At 35.7% G+C, this 23,409-nt stretch overlaps 2 protein-coding genes across 7 annotated transcripts in view; one reads left to right on the forward strand and one right to left on the reverse strand.

Moving 5' to 3' along the window:
- Window positions 1–23,409, forward strand: part of LOC147833651 (uncharacterized) — a 734,785-nt gene that overhangs the window by 660,256 nt on the left and 51,120 nt on the right. The window lies entirely within an intron of this gene.
- tpst1 (tyrosylprotein sulfotransferase 1) overlaps window positions 1–23,409 on the reverse strand; it is a 78,620-nt gene that overhangs the window by 50,918 nt on the left and 4,293 nt on the right. For 4 of the 6 annotated variants that reach the window (XR_015508344.1, XR_015508345.1, XM_087282412.1 and 1 more), the window contains 1 exon segment: window positions 5,476–6,494. Coding sequence is in view for 2 of the 6 variants with exons in the window: in XM_087282412.1 (XP_087138538.1) it covers window positions 5,476–6,308 (833 nt within the window). In the remaining 4 variants the exon portion in view is untranslated. 6 annotated transcript variants of the gene reach the window in all.

Here is a 23,409-nt window from a genome sequence, read left to right on the forward strand (position 1 = left end):
ACAGACAGACAGACAGACAGACAGACAGACAGACAGACAGATAGATAGATAGATAGATAGATAGATAGATAGATAGATAGATAGATAGATAGATATTTATCACTAAATATGCTTGGGTTACCGTTAAAATACCTATGCAGCCCACCCAAGTTAAGTATATGTTTGGGAAGCACTGTATACTGTAGTCACCATTTGAAACCTTTCATCAAATTTGTCCAAAAACTATTGAACAACAACAATTCTGCATTATAACAATTTTGAAAAATGTTTTTGATCCACTTCAATTGTTGACTACTGTATAAAATAATAATGATAACAATAATAATAACAATAATAATAATCATCATCATCATCATCATCATCATCATTATTATTATTATTATTATTTTTATTATTATTATTATTATTGTTATACCATTGAATCAAGCCTCATGAGCACACCAATTTTGTTTTTAAACACTTGCCTGTTAACTTGTTTTACACCACATGTGAAATATTTGTACAATTATGTATTCTAAATAATTAGTACAAAGCAAATACTGCCCACCCCCCCCCCCAAAAAAAATCAACAATCTGTATCAAATTATATCAATAGTTTAAAATCTTCCTTAAAAGACAAAATTAATCTATACTCAGTATTTATGCTTCAAAATTATTACTGTATTTTTCTTTATTATATTACTGCATCACTATTATTGGAGTAGGGGGTGCCTTTCTGGGTGATTTTACCCGCTGTTTTTAAGTCTTTTACTGTATATCTAAATGTGCATTTTGAACGAACCATTTCAATTATTTTAGAGAAAATATTGTGGGTGAAAATGAACAATCTAAATCAAAGACTGCTAAAACATCCTATTACTCAGAATCTAAAAGGAAGTGATAAAAGGCTGAAGATAAGAAAGAGACTAAATAGATGTCAAAAAAGGTCAGAACAAGTCTACAGTTCAGTCAGCTCACAGATATCAGAAGAGATGAAAGACAGACCAGAGACGCTCTAAGAACAAAGAGGAGCGAGAAGAGATATGCCACAGCACAGCTTCCTCTCTGACCATAAGCTTTTCATTCCTAAAAATAAAAGCTCAGCCAAAATAAAATCCCCAGGCCAAATTTCTCCATAGGACATCAAGGGATTTAACTGATTCATGTGTCAATAGAAGCGATGGGACGACCCTTTGTCCTTTCGAGATTTCAGTAACTTCTGCAGTCCATATGTAATTCTTATATGCTTCAATAAACCACAGCCATAACATGTGACCAGCACTTGTAGTCTGGACTCAGAGAGATTAATATAAAAAGCATCTAACCTTGTTCTGTTTCTGAATGCGTACATAGCTGCCTGAAGTACAGAAACAAATTATGTCTGAAAAGCTCTTGACAAAACAAGGTTGCACTTACAAAAGATAAATGCAAGTGACATCACCCAGCAGCCTTCATATTATACCTCAAATTTTCCAATTGAAAAAATAAAACAAACTCCATCAGGACTCGTGTTCCAGCAAGCTACAGCATGTTTTACTGCAGCAGGAATGTTAACGGTGAACTACACCCCTCCGTTTGGACTATCTAGGGCACCAACTGCACAGAAATCATTAGATTCGTGAACATCAAGCCTTTCAAGCTGCAACACAACACACTTTGGTCGAACTGATCGTGTACACAACTGCACCCTAGGGGTTATCAAGTTGTTATCAGCCAGAACAAAAAATAATGCATCACTTGTCAGTGAGAAATGTAACACATGTAGAGTTATATTCTGAGAGAGAAAGGAACGCCTACACACATCTGCACATTCACATAAATGGACAGTTACCACAGAAACAGTGTTGTTTATGTTTGAAATAGCACACTATCATGATTTCTCAAATGTTTAGTAAGCTTGCAATGGACTGTGTGTGCGTGTTCAGTAGGCATGAAATACCCAGGTGATCTAATAACTCACGCATGACTTAACATTTGACATTCCATTTTGACAACCTTTGACTAAAATGACCTTTCTACTTTGGTAATTTAAAGAAGATAAAAATCACAAAATTGTATTTTAAATAACTTATATTTTATATTTAATTTATATTTTATAAAAAGCTATAGTTGCTATTTAGAAAAAAATGCCTACAGAAAAAGGGTGCGACTAATCGAAATCGAACTGCAATCACAATTTGAAACGTTGCAATTAGCTAATCGCAAGAGTCTGCGATATGAAATATGTATGTATTATTTAATTTCCCCTGCCCAGAGCAAATGCGTGACTGCCGTTTGTGTGTGACAGCCTTACTAGCCAATTGAGTGAGCACACCTTCATTATGCCCAATCAGAATTGCGCAAAAAAAGTCCTCAATAAAATAATAATGTATTTTATTTAAATTTATTATCAAGTGGGATAATGTTGTCTGCTGCTTGGGAATTATGAATAGACAAATTAATTTAAAAGAAAAACAGCATTGCTAATATGGGAACATTTTGGTTTCAAACTCACAGACACTGAACAAAATCAGGTCATTTTAAGAGCTGTTGCTATATTGTTGCTACTGCTTGCAGACTATTGAGCTGAACCTTGACTACAGAATTAAATTGTAAATAATCTGCAATATCTGTCCAAAAAAAAAACACACACACAATTAGACATTAAATTAGACACTAAAACACACAGCCCTATAACAGAACAATTCAAAGAACAATAAACATATTTATTGAGTAGCAAACACCTGCCACAACTTCACACATATGACTGTAGATTTGCATGTAATTACATTAATTAAATAAAAGTAGGGCATTTTGAAAATTGTATGTTTATAATTAATTATTTAATAATTATTTCAACACATCTTAATAATTGAGCACTTTTAAAGTATTGATTACTTCTGTTTACATTATGCTTGCATTACCAAGGCAACAACGCATTTTATTTATGATCACTATATGATTTTATTATGATTCCAGAGAGCTCCATTTCACTTAGCACCATCGTAGTGAGTGAAACTTGAGCAAAGAGAGAGCGTTCGGCACTTCTCTTTTAATTCAGGGGGAACAGTACAAAATGAATGTAATAAATAAATGTAACACATGTAGAATTACATTCTGAAAGAGAAAGGAAAGCCTACACACATCTGCACATTCACTTAAATGGACAGTTACCACCATAATTTCTCAAATATTTAGCAAGCATGCAATGGACTGTGTGTGCGTGTTCAGTAGGCATGAAATATCCAGGTGATCTACTAACTCACGCATGACTTCACATTTGATATTCCATGAATTTTGACAACCTTTGACTAAATGACCTTTCTACTGTGGTCATTTAAAGAAAATAATAATCACAATTTTTATTTTAAATAACTTTTCATATCTTAATAAAAATTTGGAAAAAAATAATTTGATAAAAATAAGTCAAAATCCAGTTGAATCTAGATACAAATTATTTAAACCAAAATGAAAATAAAAACAAACTAAAGCTTGAGCACCATGGCTCAGTGGGTAGCGCTGTTGCCTCACAGCAAGGAGATCACTGGTTCACGCCTCCGTGCTCCGATTTCCCCCACAAGTCTAAAGACATATAGTGCTATAGGCGAATTGGGTAAGCTAAACTTTCTGTAGTGTATGATTTATTAATCCGGGGTCGCCACAGCGGAATGAACCGCCAGCACTTATGTCTAGTAAATATTATTAAATCACTTATTGATGAAAATAATAATAATTAGCATTTACCTACACATATAATATGCCATAATTAAAAATATTTACCATGTAGATGTATTCATGCATAATTAAAGAACCAAGTAATGTGAATGCAATGGAGTCTATCACACTATGAAACAACATTAAACTTTGCTTTACATTTAGCATTTAAAAACACTACAATATGGATGGAAATACAGTACAGTAAATTGCACAGTATGCCGTAGGCATTACGCAAGTATGCCAAACATAGCCTGTGTGACACAAACGGCTGGTGACATTAACTAGATATGATAACTGAACCATGTTTAAATGATCCAGATGGCTCATAAACCCAAGATACCCATGCTGGAACGCTGGCCTCAAAACCCTGCTTTGCTTTTAAAAGCAAACAATTATAGCTTGCTGTTAAAAGCATGTGTGTGTAGTAAAACAAACTGCAACATTCATTCACACACACACAGAACATGGACACTTCATTCATTCATTTATTCATCCATTTATTCATTTTCCTTTGGCTTAGTCTCTATTTTAGAGGTCACCGCAGTGAAATGAACCGGCAACTATTCCAGCATATGTTTTATACAGCGAATGCCCTTCAAGCTGCAACCCAGTACTGGGAAACACCCATACACACTTTTTCACACACACACTTACACTATGGTCAATTTAGTTTATTCAATTCACCTACAGTATACAGCATGTCTTTGGATTGTGGGGGAAACTGGAGCACTCGGAGTGAACCCATGTGATCACTGGGAGAATATGCAAAGAAATGCCCAGCCGAGACTCGAACCAGTGACCTTCTTGCTGTATATAAAAGACTTTATATCATGACTATAAAAGACTTTATATCACGTTATATCATGCAATTTATATCATGAATAATTTGGATGCTAAATTAACTAAAATTGCAAAGCGACACGCTATGTCTTTTAATAGACAACATTTCTTATGAGGGGAAGCACACCAGTGCAACCATTCACCATTTTTTTCACATTGCAAAAACCATGCAGAATACAATGTGAACACGGGGCAGGTAAAGAGGGTAAAGTCCCGATAGGATACAGCTGTGGATACGCACATCAATTTAGCATCATTTTTGTAAAGATGTATAACAATAATTTATATTTTTACGTTACTATGACGGTTGGGTTTAGGGTTGGGGTCGGGGTAGACATTAAAAAAATACAATTTGTTGGGTAATTTAATAAATAACATAAATAAAACTCGGTACAACTACTGTTTTTGCGTTACTGTGCTGGTTGGGTTTAGGGTTGGGGTAGACGTTAGTAAAATAAATACAATTAATGGGAAATGTAATAAACAATATAAATAATTCTTGTTAACTTCCAGACGCTTCCAATTGTGATCTAGCAACACCTGCAAGGTGCAGAAGTGCGAGGTTGGTAATGCTAAGCTGACCCAGGTTGCATGATATCTCGCTGTGCAAAATCAGACTCAGCATCACTCAAAACTTCTTTTATTATTGCTAAAAATTCATAAAATAATTACCAACATCTCAGACACTGACAACACAAAAGACAACACAAAAAAGGCACAACAATGACCAAAAACATTACAAGTCAGTTTTGACTTTTTTCACTTATAAGTATATAAATGTCGCATTTTTTTTATCAGATTTAATCTAAACAAACTTTAACAACAGGGAATCAATGACTGTGAGGCTTGGAAAATGTGTTATGTACATTGGAAAAACACCTAAGGGTGAATTTGACCCCTGTGGTGGTTCTGCTAATTATTATTGATTAATTGACTAATCCACAAATCCCCATTACTTACTTGGAGAGCGAAACGCCGCCTGCTTTCCCGATGAGCTCCTCGTGGTGCAGAACTGCATCGTTCCAAGGAATGTTGAGGAATCTGAGAAGCGTCCTCATCCACTTTTCAGGGTGCAGGACGAGCTGTTCGTAGTGCACGGGCAGACACTTGTCTGCTGCCTCCAGGCACTGAGTGTACATTGTCTCTATGGCCCGGTTCCACTTTGTAAGACAGTCCCGGTAGCTGCTCAAGTCAAATCCAGCGATGGTGACCTTGCGGGAGATCATGGAGTGGACGGAGGCCCTGCCGTCACGAACCATAAGAATGAACTTAGCATGCGGGAAGATCTTGGCCAGATAAGTGAGTGATTTAAGAGCAAACGGGTCTTTATTACACAGGTAGTTGGCAGGTTCCCCGTGTTTTACGATGATTTCTAGTAGGAAAGCTTGCATGGCCGAGTCCAAGACCTCATCTGTCACTCCGGCTTCATCTAGACGCATTTTCTCCCGGCCAGAGCGGCTCCACATCTGCTTCATAGCCAGAATCCGAGGGATTACGCGGGTTTCTTCCCCACAGCGCACATCGGGATGAGCGTCCAGCATAGCCCTCATTAGAGTGGTGCCGCTGCGAGGGACACCGCCGATAAATATTAGAGGCATGTCTTTATTGTAGATAAAGGGGGTGCTAAGGTTTTGGCCTGTTCGGAGGGTGGCGTGCAAGCTGCTCAACAGGGGCTGGCTGCGCTCCTCTATCCGGTGATGGCAGTCCATGGCATGGCGACACAGATAGAAGACTGTGACCGAGCTAATGACCAGACAGGCCACTAGTAAGTTCTGCTTTAACTTGCCAATCATCTCGGGGATGTGCGGGTGGAGGAGCCAGAGGAGGACACAGACAAGGAAGAAGCAGATAAAGGGAAGGTGTGGTCGGGCAGAGTGTGTTCAGGTGAATGCCCGACACTCAGGACTGGCCGTAGCGGAGCGAGTGGAGGCTGGGATCTGCTGTACGCAGCTCTCGTTGAGTCCCTGAACCCATCAGGCCTGAAACACAGAAAACACCAGATCAGACTCCTCATACGATGACAGAGACCCAATCCCAATTCTACCCCTTCGCCCTTCCCCTTACCCCTAATTCTCGTTTTATGCATTTACATGAAAGGGTAAGGCTGTCGGAATTCTCTTTAGCTTGAAGGTGTAGGGCTAAGAGGAAGGGCTAAATACCCCTCGAAACTGAGAATTTTTGAGGAAAACACTCAAAACCAAGGGGGAAGAAAATTTCCCAGAAAAAGTTCCAGATTCCAGAAGTCAGGAGATGCACAAATGAGTATATCCTGTCATTATTACAAATTTTTACAACAAACAAGCATTTGTTTTAATACATTCATAACGGCGTTCCTGTTTTACAGTCAAGCTTTTTTTTTTAAAAGCGATAAAAAAACAGCTACATTTTGTTATATATTAACCATAATAATAACTCTTGTATAGTGGTCCCACAACATACTTGGACATCTGTCACTTAACGACACTTGAAAACCCTGTCAGAAAAGTCTAAGGTTAGTGGCTGAGAATTAGCTTTTTACATTGTCCGGTATAACATTAATGTTAATGTTTTGTGTGTTTAGATGAATATGGCCACAGTGTAAAGGCACAGTACAGTTGCTAGCTTATTTCCATATCATATCATTATGATAACATGACAATGTTGCCTTAAATGATTACCTGAGGATAAATCTAATAAAATAACACAACTTGAATAACTACAGCAGTCGCTGTCATTGATCTCATATGAAGTAAGAGCTCATCACGGCATACAATGACATGTGCATGTGTTGTGATGCTGTTCCATTTCTTAGGATTAAAATCTGAAGCTCTTCCCCTTTATACTTTGTTTCAAAGGCCAAAGAGAAGGGGTAAAAATATAGAATTGGGATTGGGCCAGAATTTGTTTGTAAATTACAAATAGGAGTGCTCGTGGAAAAGTTCTAGTTTACACATTGTATTCATGCTGGTGTCACATGGTTTAGATAAACTTTTATTCCATTTTAATGACCAAATAACAAGATCAATATTTCTTTCTAACAGCTTTAATACACGAGTTTACATACTTCTTAAGTGTAGAGTTTGCACAGATACTTTCAAAGATTTTAGCTTTAGTGTTTTTATTTTTCTAGGTTTTAAGAAGTACATATTAAAGCTGCACAATGTATCGTTTCAGCATCGATGTTGCAAAGTGCAAATCCACAAGTCACATCGCAGATTTTGCAATGTCAGTTTGAGTTTATTCATGCCACAAAAATGTGAGTGGAATTATAGCTGTAATGTATAAACTGTAAGATTTCAGGTTCATTTAAACCATTTGTGTATAAGAAATTATAGTTTCATCAGAGATTAATTCTATTTAACATTTCATACAATGAAGACTAAATGCTACATAAAACATTTGATGATTCAATTTATACTCAAAATCTCGCACTGTCTGTTTCATTTATGCAGATTAACTGTTCTATGAAGTCATCCCAGTAAACATAAAATCAGTAATTCTTTCCAAACTGAGCTATTCCAGTCATCTGGTGAAATCATATGCATATCGCAATATTTATTGCAGCAAAATAAAACATGTCAGATTTTTTTCAATATCGTGCAGACTTATATATATATATATATATATATATATATATATATATATATATATAGCAATTCCAGTATTTATTACAGCATTAACGTACTTATTGCCTTACTCTTCAAAAACATGGCTGTTTTAATGGTTTCAATTTCAAATAAAAATAGTCAAAGTAAATACATGCATGCACATTGTACAGGCCCAGTAATTGTGTTTAAATGTAAACTATCGGATTTTGAAAAATCTCTTTTTGACCCTGCCAACATTATTAAAATAAATAACAATTTAATTCAGAAATTCAACCAAATGAATCATGTAATCTGTTTATTTAAGAAACTGTGTATAGATTACATCATAAATGTATTGACTAAATTCATAGATTGATGTATGGTTAAACTCAAATACTGCAATTAACTACAACAGAACTGTATAGTACTAACCATTCTGTTCTACCAAACCAAAACTAAAATGAAAGAAGCTTTTAACAAAGCAAATGGATTGAAAAAAAAAATGCAACTGCAGACAACAAGGATCAGACTTCAGTATATTGTATGATAAGCACAATTGGATTTTGGGAAGTGACACTTGCGATATATAGCAGACTGAAATAAGAGTCGGATCTGGTTGGATATCTTAAGATTGACTCATGTTTCCTCCCACTCTCAATATACAGAGAGAACGGATCTCCGCCAGCAACAAGACGTATGACCTTGCAGTCTTTAATTTGCACCAAGCGCTACACAACCTTAAGGAGTGGGTGGCCAACTCTACACAAGCAGTGCACATAAAAGTTGACCACATTGTTCTGGCTCTGTCACATTGGGTTTGTTACAAGGTTTTGCCTGTGCTATTCTCTGACCAAAGTGCCGATCAGAGCAGCACACCATGGCCTGTGTCAACACTGCATTTAAACATGCTAGAAGAAGAAAAATGGCAATGGAGAATCCCAGTAGATCATGATGTAAAGTACATTTTTAGATTTCTGAAGTAAATCTTAGAGGTGTTTGTCTGTGCATTGTATTATGAACTGTATCTCTGTGGTTAATAACATGTTTTGACTGTGTTTTAAGCTATGCATTGGATAAGGTTAAGGTTTATATATACAGTCTAGCCTAAAATTATTCATACCCCTGGAGTATGAACAAATTCAGGCTTGACTGTATACATTATTTATATTTATTTATTCATTTAAATATTAGTACGATATGGAGCCAGATCAGTCTCAAAAATAATCAATTTGCGAAACAAAGTTTATACATGCACAGCACAACTCACAATCCGATTTGTAAATTCAAAACAATTCATAAAAACAACACACAATTTGTAAATGCACAAGAACAAATCATGAATATTTTTGCCAAATGAGCTAGATTTGTGCATGTTTGAATCGTGTTTTAAATTTACAAATTGGATTCTTGTATTTTTTTTAATCGTGTTTTGAATTTGTGAATTGCATTTGTTTATTTTTTTCAATCGTGTTTTAAATTTACAAATTGGATTTGTGTATTTTTTTAATTGTGTCTTGAATTTGAAAATTAGATTTGTGCATTTTTGAATCGTGTTTTGAATTTACAAATTAGATTTGTGTATTTTTTTAATCATGTTTTGAGTTTACAAACTGGATTTGTGTATTTTTGAATTGTGTTTTGAATTTACGAATTGGATTTTGTAAACGTAAATTGTGTTGTAAATGTTTGAATTATATTATGTAAATGTATTATTTTTGAAACTGATGTGGCTCCATAGGGATGGGTTATTCAGTAGCCAGATTTCTATCCCAACGGAAAAGAATCTTTTCAAAGTTTGCAAAAAAAAATTTAAATAATAAAAAAATGTAAACTAGCGTGTTACTATCATGCTGTTAGAGTTGCTGACTGTAGAATTGTAAACTAGCAACCGACATCAAATGAATTTTCATATATTCCATCCCAAAATTCCTACAATATAAACCTTTTATTAGAAGTCCAAAAATCACCTTAAGTAAGCATAAAAACTTTTCTGCAAATTAAGTTTTTTTCTCAAACATGACATTTCCATCACATGTTCAAATCACATGCGATACTTTAAAATGTGCATTAACACACATTTATAAAAACTCAGCTAGGGTTATTTTAGTATTACATATATACAATAATTGTTTTCATAAATCTTGTTAATTTTTTATATTATTCCTTTCAAATTTTATATTTTCTGTTGAATTTCAGTTATTATTGTTATTAATATTGTTTTTAAATATTTCTATATACAAACTTTTTTCTTCGACATATTCGTCTATTTTGGGCGAGGCAGTGGCGCAGTAGGTAGTGCTGTCGCCTCACAGCAAGAAGGTCGCTGGGTCGCTGGTTCGAACCTTGGCTCAGTTGGCATTTCTGTGTGGAGTTTGCATGTTCTCCCTGCCTACGCGTGGGTTTCCTCCGGGTGCTCCGGTTTCCCCCACAGTCCAAAGACATGCGGTACAGGTGAATTGGGTTAGCTAAATTGTCCGTAATGTATGAGTGTGTGTGTCTGTTTCCCAGAGATGGGTTGCGGCTGGAAGGGCATTCGCTGCGTAAAAACTTGCTGGATAAGTTGGCGGTTCATTCTGCTGTGGCGACCCCGGATTAATAAAGGGACTAAGCCGACAAGAAAATGAATGAATGATATTAGTCTTACACTCATCAACAATTCCAGACTTTTGTTATCATAGCTGGTGCAATATGAAGAAAACATGAATTAAATGTGAAATAAATAATTTATTAAATGTTTAGAGTACATCGCAGTTCAAACTGTAATCACAATATTTGTCACAATAATCATAATGTGATTTTGTTTGGCCAAACTCTGAAGGCCTTAGCACAAGTTCCAATTATGTCTTGGCACTTCTTTTGTAATTTCAACCACAACATTGCCTTCTTCTTCTTCTTGGTAAGATTTATTTGGTGTTTTGTTTGTTCAACTTCTTTTATTGCCAAACACAACACATTAACTGTCACATATGTGTTCAAAAATGAGCTCTAATTAGCACATTTTCATTTTTCACAGACTACTATTTGAATCCATGTCAGTCGCAATGTTCATTATGTTACTTACAAGTCTCATCAAGGGAACAAAAGGTGTGGGAAGGCATTAAGCCACTTCGCTCAGACTTGTCCCTCGAGACCTTCTCAAGCCATCTGAAGGAGAATACCCACAATGACCCACCTGGGAAGCCAGCCAATGAACTTTCACAAGACACCTGAGTGTGGTACCACTGGGAATCATTTCCAGGATGCTGGTGACTGTGAAGTGACCCTTAATTGACACAGCTCTTCATCTCTGTCCACATAAAGATGATTGTGTGATCACCATTATTCATTACTGTCAGGAAACTCGTAGAGAACCAATGTTGCATTTCCTTACATCATATAGTATTCCCTACACTGAATTACTTCAATAACCACACATAGACAGCTTTGCACACACAGAACCTTATTCAGATGGCATTAGAGAGAGTATTGAGGCTGCAGGGAACAAATATTGATCATCAAGGCTGTGGTTTCCTTACCAAAATTGACAGTTCCGATTGTGGATTCTGATTGGTCAATAAGGAGCTTCACTGCACACTACACAATATGTATTAACACACTATACAGTAGGGCAATCAAGATACCGATTTTCTCCCAATTCTGTAAATGTAAAATAAAGGTTAATGAGTAGGCTATTATTACTGTTAATTCTCAAACATATGGTAAAACGACAATAATAATATTAGGCCTATATGTAGTTCTACTGTTGGTTAAACTGCTAAATTTTGCATAAACTTGGAATGGTGGACTTGAACAGACTTTAAATTTGTCCTGGTTGTTAATTCACAGTAATTTACAGCATATCAGCTCAAGTGTGATTTTGCGGTCGTGAATACATCATTACATTAATACAGAAATTAAATTTTTGGGTGATTTAGACCTAATAAATAAAGTATGTGACTCTTTTAACAGCATTTGGAGGCGTCCATGTTGCTGAGCAACAAATATAAAACGTGAACGACCATGTACGACCGCCTTTTCTCTCCTGACCTTGAAATTATTAATTGGCTGAACCTTAGAAAAGCTGAATTAAGATCGTATGTAGAGTCAAATTGAGATTGTGATCTTTTTCCGATTAATCGTCCAGCCCTACTATACAGTAACAGCTCAGATGTGCAATAACTTTTGAAACTGTTTCATTCTACTTGTAACTTTGCAATATGGTGCCATGTTTATAAAACACCATGTCATGCTTAAAGAGCAACAAACATGTCAATTATTCTAACTAAAAACCAAAAAAAGGAAATTACTTCAGATTTGAAAAATGTCTTCCGACCTATAAGCCAGCTGAATAAGACCAATCTGCTTCAAGTTTTCTGTACGCTCCAGAAGACATCGATAAGCTAACTTCATTAGACAAAAAAATTAAACTGGTTCACTGATGTAAAGCTGGTTTAATGATATACGATATATGGAAGTAATGTTTGTAGAATGAAGCACCATAAATTACTTATTTTTGTAAAATTCTCCTTCCAATCTGTCCCATCAGGCTGTATATATATATATATATATATATATATATATATATATATATATATATATATATATATATATATATATATATATATATCAGAGGTGGGACCAAGTCATTGTTTGGCAAGTCACAAGTAAGTCTCAATTCATTGCCCTCAAGTCCCGAGTCAAGTCCCGAGTCAAGACAGGCAAGTCCCGAGTCAAGTCCCAAGTCAAAGGCAACAAGTCTCAAGTCAAGTCCAAAGTCCTGCAGTTTGATTTTCGAGTCTTTTCAAGTCTTTTTAACAGAAAAATAAAATTTAAACAGATTATGTATGGCTGTAAGATCTGTATTTATTAAACAAACCTTTTTTTTAATGAAAGAACATTGCTTAGATATATAAAGATACAAATGTAATTTTCTGAAAAAGTGCTAAACAGTCCTGCGTCTCGTCTACACAGCCTATTGCACAAGAATGAGTTCCACCAAAAAAGAGTCCATTTGCTGCAAAGTAAAATTGAGTGAAATTGGTATTTTATCAATTGAATCTCGTGTGTGCTGAAGAGATGGAGATCGCAAATCTGTCTAGCAGCAATGTAAAATGGTAGCACATATTCTAAATGAAGTAGGCTACTTCATACAAACAATAACATTGTTTTCTTCACATAACAATGAAGAACTTTGCTCTCTACCTTGTGTGATGCTCGTGCACCGATTTCCTCTGTGGACAAAACTGCTTGCGAGCTCTTAAATATACGCTGCTCACGCGCAAATTTTCTCGCTCTCAAATATGCACTGCTCACGCACACATTTTCCTGCGCGCTCTCAGAGATTATATATAGAATTTGTGTCTTGTGTTTCCTCCTTTTGTGCTTTTTGATATGATTTATATTGAGGCACTATTTATTAACAATAACCAAAATACTAAAATAGACTTACATATTACATTTTTATCTAATAAACCACAACATTTTGGCTGTATGTTTTATGATGAGATATTTCCAGTTTCAAACACTTAAAGACAGAGAATAGATGTTGGATATAAAGAATGCATTTTGTTTTACAAACATTTATTAAACATTCAAAAGGTGCACCATACTAATCAAATAAAAAACATTTAAACAAAAATATAACTAACGCAAGCAGAAATGTAACTGTGATAAAAATAAGGAAAAACTTGATTTGGCATTATAGCCTACTGTACTATTCACTCTTTAAATAAATACCACTATCAATCCCATTTTATCATGGTAACTTAAATAAAGTGAACACGTCTCTGCTGTCTTCCACATTATTGATGAGATTGTGGAGGACTTTACTGTAGTAAAACTACACTCTGTATTTCATTTTATTAGTTCACTATTCTTAATACAGTATGCTGAAGCATTCATTAACAACTTGTAAATAATACTAGGCTTAAACATAAGCAGTATACCTAACTCTCAAAAACACTAGTATTTATTATAGAATTTACCTTAACCTCATAGTTTTTCGTGTATTGTTACTAAATAGTTTAGCAATATATAAACCATATCAACATTCTGGAATAATCAATTTATCAGGAGGATATCTGGAGAGCAAAAGCAGGAAAGGTATGAAGCGCCAGTGTGGACAAAACTCAAGCAAACGCAGAGAGACTGAATACGCGCGTGAGAGACCAGCAAATCAGATTGAAGTACCTGCTCACTGGTGAAAGTAATGTCAGAGCCAATCAGATATTTCTTTATTTTCATAAAGAACGGGGTTCGAATCCCACTTAGGCACTTGTAAACAATAATTTTAGAACATTTTGTCAAAAATCCCTACTGAAAAAACAGCTTAAACCAGCCTAGGCTGGTTGGCTGGTTTTAGAGGGGTTTTGGACATTTCCAGGCTGGTTTCCAGCCATTTCCAGCCTGGTCTTAGCTGGTCAAGCTGGGAGATGACCAGCTAAAACCAGCTATGTCCAGCTAAAACCAGCTTGACCAGCCTGGTTTTTGCTGGTCAGTTTCCAGCCTGACCAGCTAAGACCAGGCTGGAAATGGCTGGAAACCAGCCTGGAAATGACCAAAACCCTCTAAAACCAGCTTACCAGCCTAGGCTGGTTTAAGCTGGATTTTTCTGCAGGGATATTGTTATGTTTAACCATTTATTAGAGCCACAAAGTATCTAAAACTTGTTTTCATGTTTGAATAGCCAATAAATGTGCTAAATAAATTAAAATATAAATACCCACAGTTAAACAGTTATATAAATTTAAATATTAGTTTAAATACATTCATAGTGGTTTTAAATATCTTTTAATATGTTAAGTAGAGAAGTTCACATTCAACAAACTGAATAAAACAAGTCTTCGTTTTTAGTTTATTTAAAAACAATTACAAATGAAGTAATTCAACTCACAATTAAATGATCTCATTGAGTGATGGAATAATAAAGGTAAAACTTTAATTGAATGATCAGTCAAGTGTTTCCAAATGAAATCTGTTAAAATAAGAGTCCTACAAAACAGGAACAAAGACACTCATGAAACAAAATGTGATTGTTAATTGTATTTTTTATTAGATGGTTGGTTTTAAGTACTTTAAAAATAGTAGATAATCCTTAAATATAGAGGGGGAAATACAGAAAAACAAACAAACAGAAATTTAACAATATAGATGCATTACATTACAATCTCGCAATAAAAAATGTAATTAAAAACCATATAGAGGACTAAAATATTGCTAAGAGGCATAACATCAACAATAATAAAAATACCTTTAAGGTTTTAAATACTAAATAAAATTAATAGTATTAATCAAAAATATGAAAAATGTAACACTTTACAATAAGGTTGTATTAATTAATTAAGTTTATGCATGTACTAATGTGAACAAACAATGCAGTGCAGTTCATTACAGTATTCATTATTTTATGCTTTAATTAATGGAAATAAAATGATTGGTTAATTTTTTTTAACTCACAGTGCATTAACATTAATGTTAACAAGCATACCTTTAAATTGTAATAATGCAATAGTAAATGTTAAACTATAATTAATAAAGGTTTAGAAGTATAGTTCATTATTAGTTCATGTTAGTACATAGATTAACTAAAGAAACCTTATTGCAAAATGTCACCAGAAAATAACAAAATACTTTTTTTTTTTTTTTTACAGTTTTAAGAGCTTTAAAAATAAATTAAATATCTAGTTATTATGGCATGTAATTAATGTTACTACTAATTAAATAGTTAGAAAATACTGTCAGAGGATGGGCAAAACACAAAGATAAAACATAATATGCGCATTGACACAAACGACCAAGTGCAAAAACATAAATTACAGCCATGTTCATTCATAATCATATGATATAAATCACGAGAGGGTAAATTTGGTTTAAAAAAAACTGAAGTTCATTGACTTTTGCACAACAGTAACACATTGCGAGTAGTAAAGTCTCTTACCTTTGACAGATGTTGTAAATCCGCTGAATAAAACAAAAGGAGCAGATCGCGGATGTGTTTATTTCTCTCTCTGAGTCAGAATGAAAATGGCATCTTCAAATTTCCCGCTGGTGCAAAAACACGGAAGTGCGCCACAAAGCGCTAGTGGTCGAAAGTATGCGTGCATGCTCTCTGTCACACACGCACACACACGCAGAGATAGAGCGTTCTGTGTCAACATACTTTTTATCTTTGGGCTTTTTATAGAAAGTAGCAAGTCTTTACAAGTCAATAGGTGCAAGTCCAAGTGAAAGTCCGAGTCATTTATGTTCAAGTCCAAGTCGAGTTGCAAGTCTTTTTATATTTTGTCAAGTCGAGTCTGAAGTCATCAAATTCATGACTCGAGTCTGACTCGAGTCCAAGTCACATGACTCGAGTCCACACCTCTGATATATATATATATATATATATATATATATATATATATATATATATATATATATATATATATATATATATATATATATATGTGTGTGTGTATGTATACTGTATTACACAGGTGTTACAAACTCAGATCATAAAGGGCCACAGCTTTGCACAGTGTATTTCAATCCTTAATTAAATGCACCTGATCAAACTAATTAAGTGCTTCAGGCTTGTTTGAAACCTATAGGCAAGTGTGTTGAAGCAGGGTTAGAACTAAACTCTGCAGGGCTGGGCCCTCGAGGAACTGAGTTTGAGACGCCTGTTGTATTAAGTCCACTCCTTAAAACTATAAGAAAATAAAAGATGGTAGGAGAATAGTATGTGCATACGTAGAAAACTTTGTATACGCAATGTGCACCTGTTAAAAGGTCAAACTTTGACCAAATGTGCATATCAACTTAATTACATTATTAGCATTCATGTATACCATATGTTCTGATTTGGTTAGAAATTTGATTTCAAATCATTTTGAAATGTGTATATGTTAATGATAATAAAATAATAAGAATAACTGTTTATAATAATGTTGTTATTGTATAAAATAATACAGTTTGTTTTATAACAATGTAACAAGCATTTTAATATTTGAATATGCAAAATAAAGCATATCATTAGAAAATGGTCCTTTCCAGACCCAATTTTTTTAGGTATCAGATGTGACTTTAAATTTCTTTGTAAAATTAACAGTTTAAAGCTGACACAGTTTTCATATTAAAAGTTACTGCTGTGTATTGCCTGTAGGTCTATTGTTAGTGTTTGCTTTGCTCTGCAATGTTTAACTGCGTGAGAGTACAGACATGTGGCTGGCACAGTGTCAATAGCAATAAGTAAGAGTTGACAGCACTTTTCTTTTAGTTTAGAAAAATGTTAATGTACACCAGTGGTTCTTTACACTACAATGCTCTGTGTCATCTTCCATTTGATTGCATCCGGCATAATGTTGACTTCATGATAATGTCAACTATCTTGATCGTCATGTTTCCAGAATGAAGTGTCACATGCGAGATGCTGTAAATGCAATGGTCAATCTATCACATTTACATAAATAAACAACGGAGAACATCAAAGAGGAATGCAAAAAAAGTGAGAAGCAGAGCAAAGGAATGCAAAACATAACTGTTAAAGAGTGCCACATTTATAGAATGCCACGTAATGCGCAACATGAGAAACAGCAGAACAGCAGACAAACATGTTAGTCTAGTGCATGTTTACACAGGAACACAATAGAAAGACGGCAAAGTGGAATGCAAAAATGTGTGTGAACATATAAACAATGTCATTTAACCACATTTCTGTGGCCAATTAACCATCATTTATGACAGGGATGGCCAACCCTGTTCCTAGAGAGCCACATTCCTGCAGATTTCAGTTGCTACCCATATCAAACACACCTGAACCAATTAATTAGGACCTGAACACCACGTGATAATTACAGGCAGGTGTGTTTGATATGGGTTGCAACTGAAATCTGCAGGAAGGTGGCTCTCCAGGAACAGGGTTGGCCACCCCTGATCTATGACATAACAATAGGCATGTCATGTTTAGCAGCATTCTGTGGTTAAAACGACAATAACATTGGTTTGCTTTTTCACACACTGCTAATAATAGGGCTGGGTGATATTATGGTAGATATCATAACAACTGAATAAATTGTCAGCCGTAACTCAGCTTGGAATTTCAAAAGGAGCACGTGCTATGATTGATCGCAGCTGGTTTCTCATCTACATCATCGATAAACCAATCAGATGAATCCAAGCCTACAATAAAGTCCAATTCACCTTACTTCCCTTATCTTCATTTTTGAAGAATCCCTCCGACCACCCCATCTCCCCCTTTTTCTCCTTTACCAGGGGGAGATCTTGAGACCTACCTGATCTCGTACTAAAGGACCAGGCAGGAACCCTGGGCTTAAATATCCCTGAGCTCAGGGCTCTCTCCCGGTACAGCATGCCAAACCTGCAATTAGTATCAACCAATAGCTAAGTGTGAACTCTTGAAATATTCTTATATACACCACGTCATGTAAATAAGTGGGCATGGCTAACTCACATGACACTGGAAGCACCGACTACAGTGCTTGTAGTAAGATTGGGCTAGCAATCTGATGTGAACGTTTACCTGTGATTTAGAACAGGGGTTTTCAAACTGTGGGGCACCAGCAACTATTAAGGGGGTTGCAAGAATTTGAGGCGTGCACTGGAGTAAATTATGATTACGATTTTTATGCGCTTTTTATACAGTGAATCTGATTAATGTTAGCTCCTCCATATCTAACTATTAGGCCCCCTTTAGAGTTAATGCGTTTGAGTAAAATACACACAAATAAAACGGACCGGGTGCTTTTTTTAAAAAGTAATGAGTGTGAAAAAAAGTAAAACTGGTAAGCATCTGACAAAAAGTGCCCTTCTGAATCAAATCAGCAGGATGACGATCTGGATCTTTTTAGATCTGGATCTTTTTACTTAATTTGAAGACACTACTGACTATGTTTACATGGACATCAGTAAACTAGTTACTTGCCTTAATAGACAATAATATAATTAAGTTGTTTACGTGAAGTGTTTTTTGGATGTTGCGTCCCACGACTATCCATGTTTCTATTCACGAGTTTCACGTAATTTTGGGTGACTTTAACTGCAGTTCAACAGTTTCACTTTCACTCATGAACAATCATTCATGCTCTAGTGACAAACAGGGGTATTGGACCTAAATAAGGAGTAAGAACTGGTGGAAGAGTGTTGTTTTAAAGGAATTTAATAATGGCGAATGGAAAGAAAAAACATGTGCATTTCACGATGTGTGTGTGCGTGCTTTACTGACAGTTGCATGTGTGGATCTTGTCAGAAAATATGGCGAAAAGTCATACACGACTGTAATAGTTTGACAGCGGTGTTTACTTCAATAATGCCACTATAATATGCATACTCCACGTCTTAATTTAATTTCTGAATAGTTTAGGTATCACTTTAGGTCAAAAATCGCTGTTTATGTGGTGATTCTTAATCAAAGTATCATCTTAATTGTATTAAAATCTATTAAAGCATTGTTGCCCATGTAAACATACTCAATGTCCGAATCAACCACATTATCAGGGCTCTGCAAACTTGGCTATTTTGAAGCAGCATTTTCTGTATGTATGTATGTACATCAAAAGCAAGTATGCAATGGCTCACACTTATTGACAGTGGAAGATGATTTAAGGTTAGTCGTTAGGGATCCAACCATGTTGTCCTCACACTTTAAACACAGCAAGTAATATGTGAATGATGTTTGCACAGTCATTATAATTTGGGGGGATGGGGGGGTTGGGGAGGCATGAGTGAAATTAGCTAAACTAATAATTGGGGGGGGAGTATGTGTTCTAAATGGTTGAAAACCCCTGATTTAGATAAAGATTTTAATTAATGACTTCTAAATGTGAAGATAAGTTCAGAATAACAATGGTAAACATGCAGTCAGTTGTGTAGCGCTACAACCTCACCCAACTAACAGCCTCCCCCAGGTCCCAATGCCTTCTCAAAAACACCCAAACCAAAAAAGATATCAGCATCAGCTCAGCCAAAAGGAGTTTGAAAAAACTCAAAAGTTTGGCAAAAAAATCCAACACTGAGCATCCCTACTATACTTAAAAATGTCTAAATGCCTAAGTATTTAAATGTATTTATTGCAACGCTTTAGTTGATTTTCTGGAGTAACTAGAATAACTAGAATTTTAGTCTTACTGCCAACACCCAAAGGTAAAAGGATCAACTTCAAAAGAATTCTTCATGGGTGTTTCCCAGTACTTGGGTGTAGCTGGAAGAGCATCCGTTGCGTAAAACATATGCCGGAAAAGTTGGCGGTTCATTCCGCTGTAGCGACCCCAGATAAATAAGGGATTAAGCCTAAGAAAAATGAATGAATAAACAAAGTTTGAAGTAATTTTCATTTTACTAAGCACAATGTTTTTCTTATTGATAACCAATCATATATAACAGTTTGCATATTTTAAATTCTTAACATTGTTCGTCATCTACAGTATCCTGATTTTCTTCCTGTGTCCTGACAGTAATAAACCTGCTGTGAAAAGCAAGCACTACATTCCATGTTGGTGTTATTCTTGACGTACATCTTAAGGCGTAAATCATAGGTTTAGATAAGCGCCAGGATCGTCATCGTTAAACCTCAACATCCTACAAACATCAGCCGCCTCTGATAAGTGCGAGGAACTTACAGCGCTCTTTCAAGGCCTGTGCAGATTTACTTTGATGGAGAGGGGCCTTGCTCATGATGGATTTCTTGGCCACAGGCTGTTAGTGCTGACAGATGGTAAACAGGAATTCCACACCCAGAATCCTCATTGTAATGGATGAGACTCTCCACAGGAGGAAGCGATGTTGTTCAGGAACATCTTCCCTAAATGTGTCAGGATGAGTCACGGTTTCATCCTCTTCCCTGTTTGCTTTAGGTTTAAGCGCACGTAGAAAACAAGTTATATGGTGGAAAGCCACTCCACAAAAGAGAAACAGATCTTAATTGCAGCTAAGGCTCAAGTAGAGCTAGACAACTAAAGCTTATGAAGGCTACATTAATGATCATTAAGGAACCTTGGATGCTGTTTACAGAGATTTTAAAGGCAGGATCCTCTAATCACTCAAGATCACAGAGGAAAGGCCTCTTAGCTGATTTACAATTGCGGTTAAGCTATGTTTGGTCTCGCGTTTCACATTTGTGAAAGAGAAATCAAGAAGGTGTTGGTATTAAATTAATAGAGCTTCCACACTTCTGTTACGGATATCCTCCACTGGATTTGACATTGATCTGTTTGGGAATCCTCCACAGGCCTGTGCTGAAACCAGACCACAGCACCACTTAATAAGAAGTAGAGCCTCAGAAGCATTTCTTTAACAAGACCTGAAGTGCATTTCAATCTTTTTTTTACGAAACTGTGGTGGGGGTTGCTTTTTACTTATTCTGGAATTATAATTGCATCTTTGTTTATTTATGAATGGTTTGGGATCAGTGGATTCTTTTTATATGACAGTTTATTCAGTCTGGATGCTTTAAATTGATCAGTTATCTTCAATTGATCTTCAATTTAAATTGAAGACTTATATTTCCTATATTAACCTTGAATAAAATGTTTCCACAAAAGACAATAATAACCAAATAAATTAGTTGAAAGAACAAATTCAGCTTGTTATCACAGCAATAAATTGAATTTTAGAACATATTGAAATAGAAATCAGTTCTTTAAATAGCACTTTCACTTTTAAAATGTTCTGTATTCCTATACAATAAATAGTGATGTAACAATGAATAAAGCCACAAAAAATAGGGTCCATTTAATAGCATAACCTATTTCGGTGGCAAATATTTTTGGTGGGCGAAAATTTATTACATCTCTAATATTAACAAACTTCTAGATTCCCGTTTTAGCACATTCCTGCTGTGCGATTGGTTATTGAATCAATATGGAGTAAAAAAGTCAAGAGCTTATCATTGTTATCGAAATCCACATTTAGAACCTATAATCGATAAAATTTTTCCCAGGTCAATTTTTTTAATTACCTACCACATGTGGACTCACGTGACCCCGCTCTGTTTACACTTGTGTTGAACAAAGCATGTGATTTGGCACAGCCTTCACGCAGGCCCCTTGCTGTGACTGATGCCGACGCTGACATCTCAAAAAATTTAACTACACGTTGCGACGACACATAGCACAAGCTCTGTGATTGGTTAGCTTGGTAGCGTTGACAAGCGTAGGCAGCACAGAGAGGGCAATAAAAATTATAGAATCTTTCATTAGAATGAACGGTGACGCAGTGGTTAGCACAATGGCCTCACAGCAAGAAGGTTGCGGGTTCGAGCCCCGTCTGGGTCAGTTGGAAATTCTGTGTGGAGTTTGCATGTTCTCCCTGTGTTCGCGTGTGTTTCCAAGGACATCCAGTGTAGGTGAATTGGGTAAGCTAAATTGTCCGTAGTGTATGTGTTTGTGTGTGTGTGTGTGTGTGTGTGTGTGTAAATGAGTGTGTATGGATGTTTTCCAGTGATAGGTTGCAGCTGGAAGGGCATCCGCGGCGTTAAACATTTGCTGGATAAGTTGGCGTTTCATTCTGCTGTGGCAACCCTAGATTAATAAAGGGACTAAGCCGACAAGAAAATGAATGAATGAATGAATGAATGAATGAATGAATGAATGAATGAATGAATGAATGAATGAATGAATGAATGAATGGTTCATTAATCGTGTTAAAGTGTTTAATTCATTAAAATTTAGATTTTAGGCCAAATCACCCAGCTCTAGTTATCAACATAAATTTTATCACAATTCAATATAATATCATTTATCAGCCCAGCCCTACAGTGCATTGCTAATTTTCTTTTCCTTTGAAACCTTTGATTGGATTGAATCTTTAAAAAGCTTTTGGTAATGCAAAAAAGAGACCCTAACAATTCAGACATGGGAAAAAGATCAAACTCAGTAATCTTGCCTTTCATACAACACTGATCCTTCCTAAGGAGGTTCAATCTGGACCACTTGAACAAAACCCTTCAGAAAAGATGCCTCAGAAAATGAAATTCAGCACCGCTGAAAGAGCAACGGACAAAGTGAGCAGGATACTTTTCATTTTAGATACGAGGGCTTCTGTTCAGAGGGTGAGGACAGAATGGGAACATTTGATTTAGAAAGAGCTCTGTGATCAGAACTAGGCAATCATTCCTGAATATGAGAGATATGTGTTGACAGCATTTCTGTGAGATTACAAGAGACGCAAAAGACGAGCTTTGTGGGATGTGTAAACCAAATCATGCATATGCACCCACTTCTACCAGCCATCTCACCTGTTAAAGAGACAGTTCACCCAAAGATCTAAAAATTGTAAGAGTTTGCATCTGCACATACACTACCGATCAAAGTTTGGGGTCAGTTATATATTTGTCATGTTTTTTTTAAAGAAAATT

Source organism: Danio rerio, chromosome 15, assembly GCF_052040795.2.
Source record: "Danio rerio strain M-AB ecotype USA chromosome 15, GRCz13ab, whole genome shotgun sequence".
Classification (NCBI taxonomy): domain Eukaryota; kingdom Metazoa; phylum Chordata; class Actinopteri; order Cypriniformes; family Danionidae; genus Danio; species Danio rerio.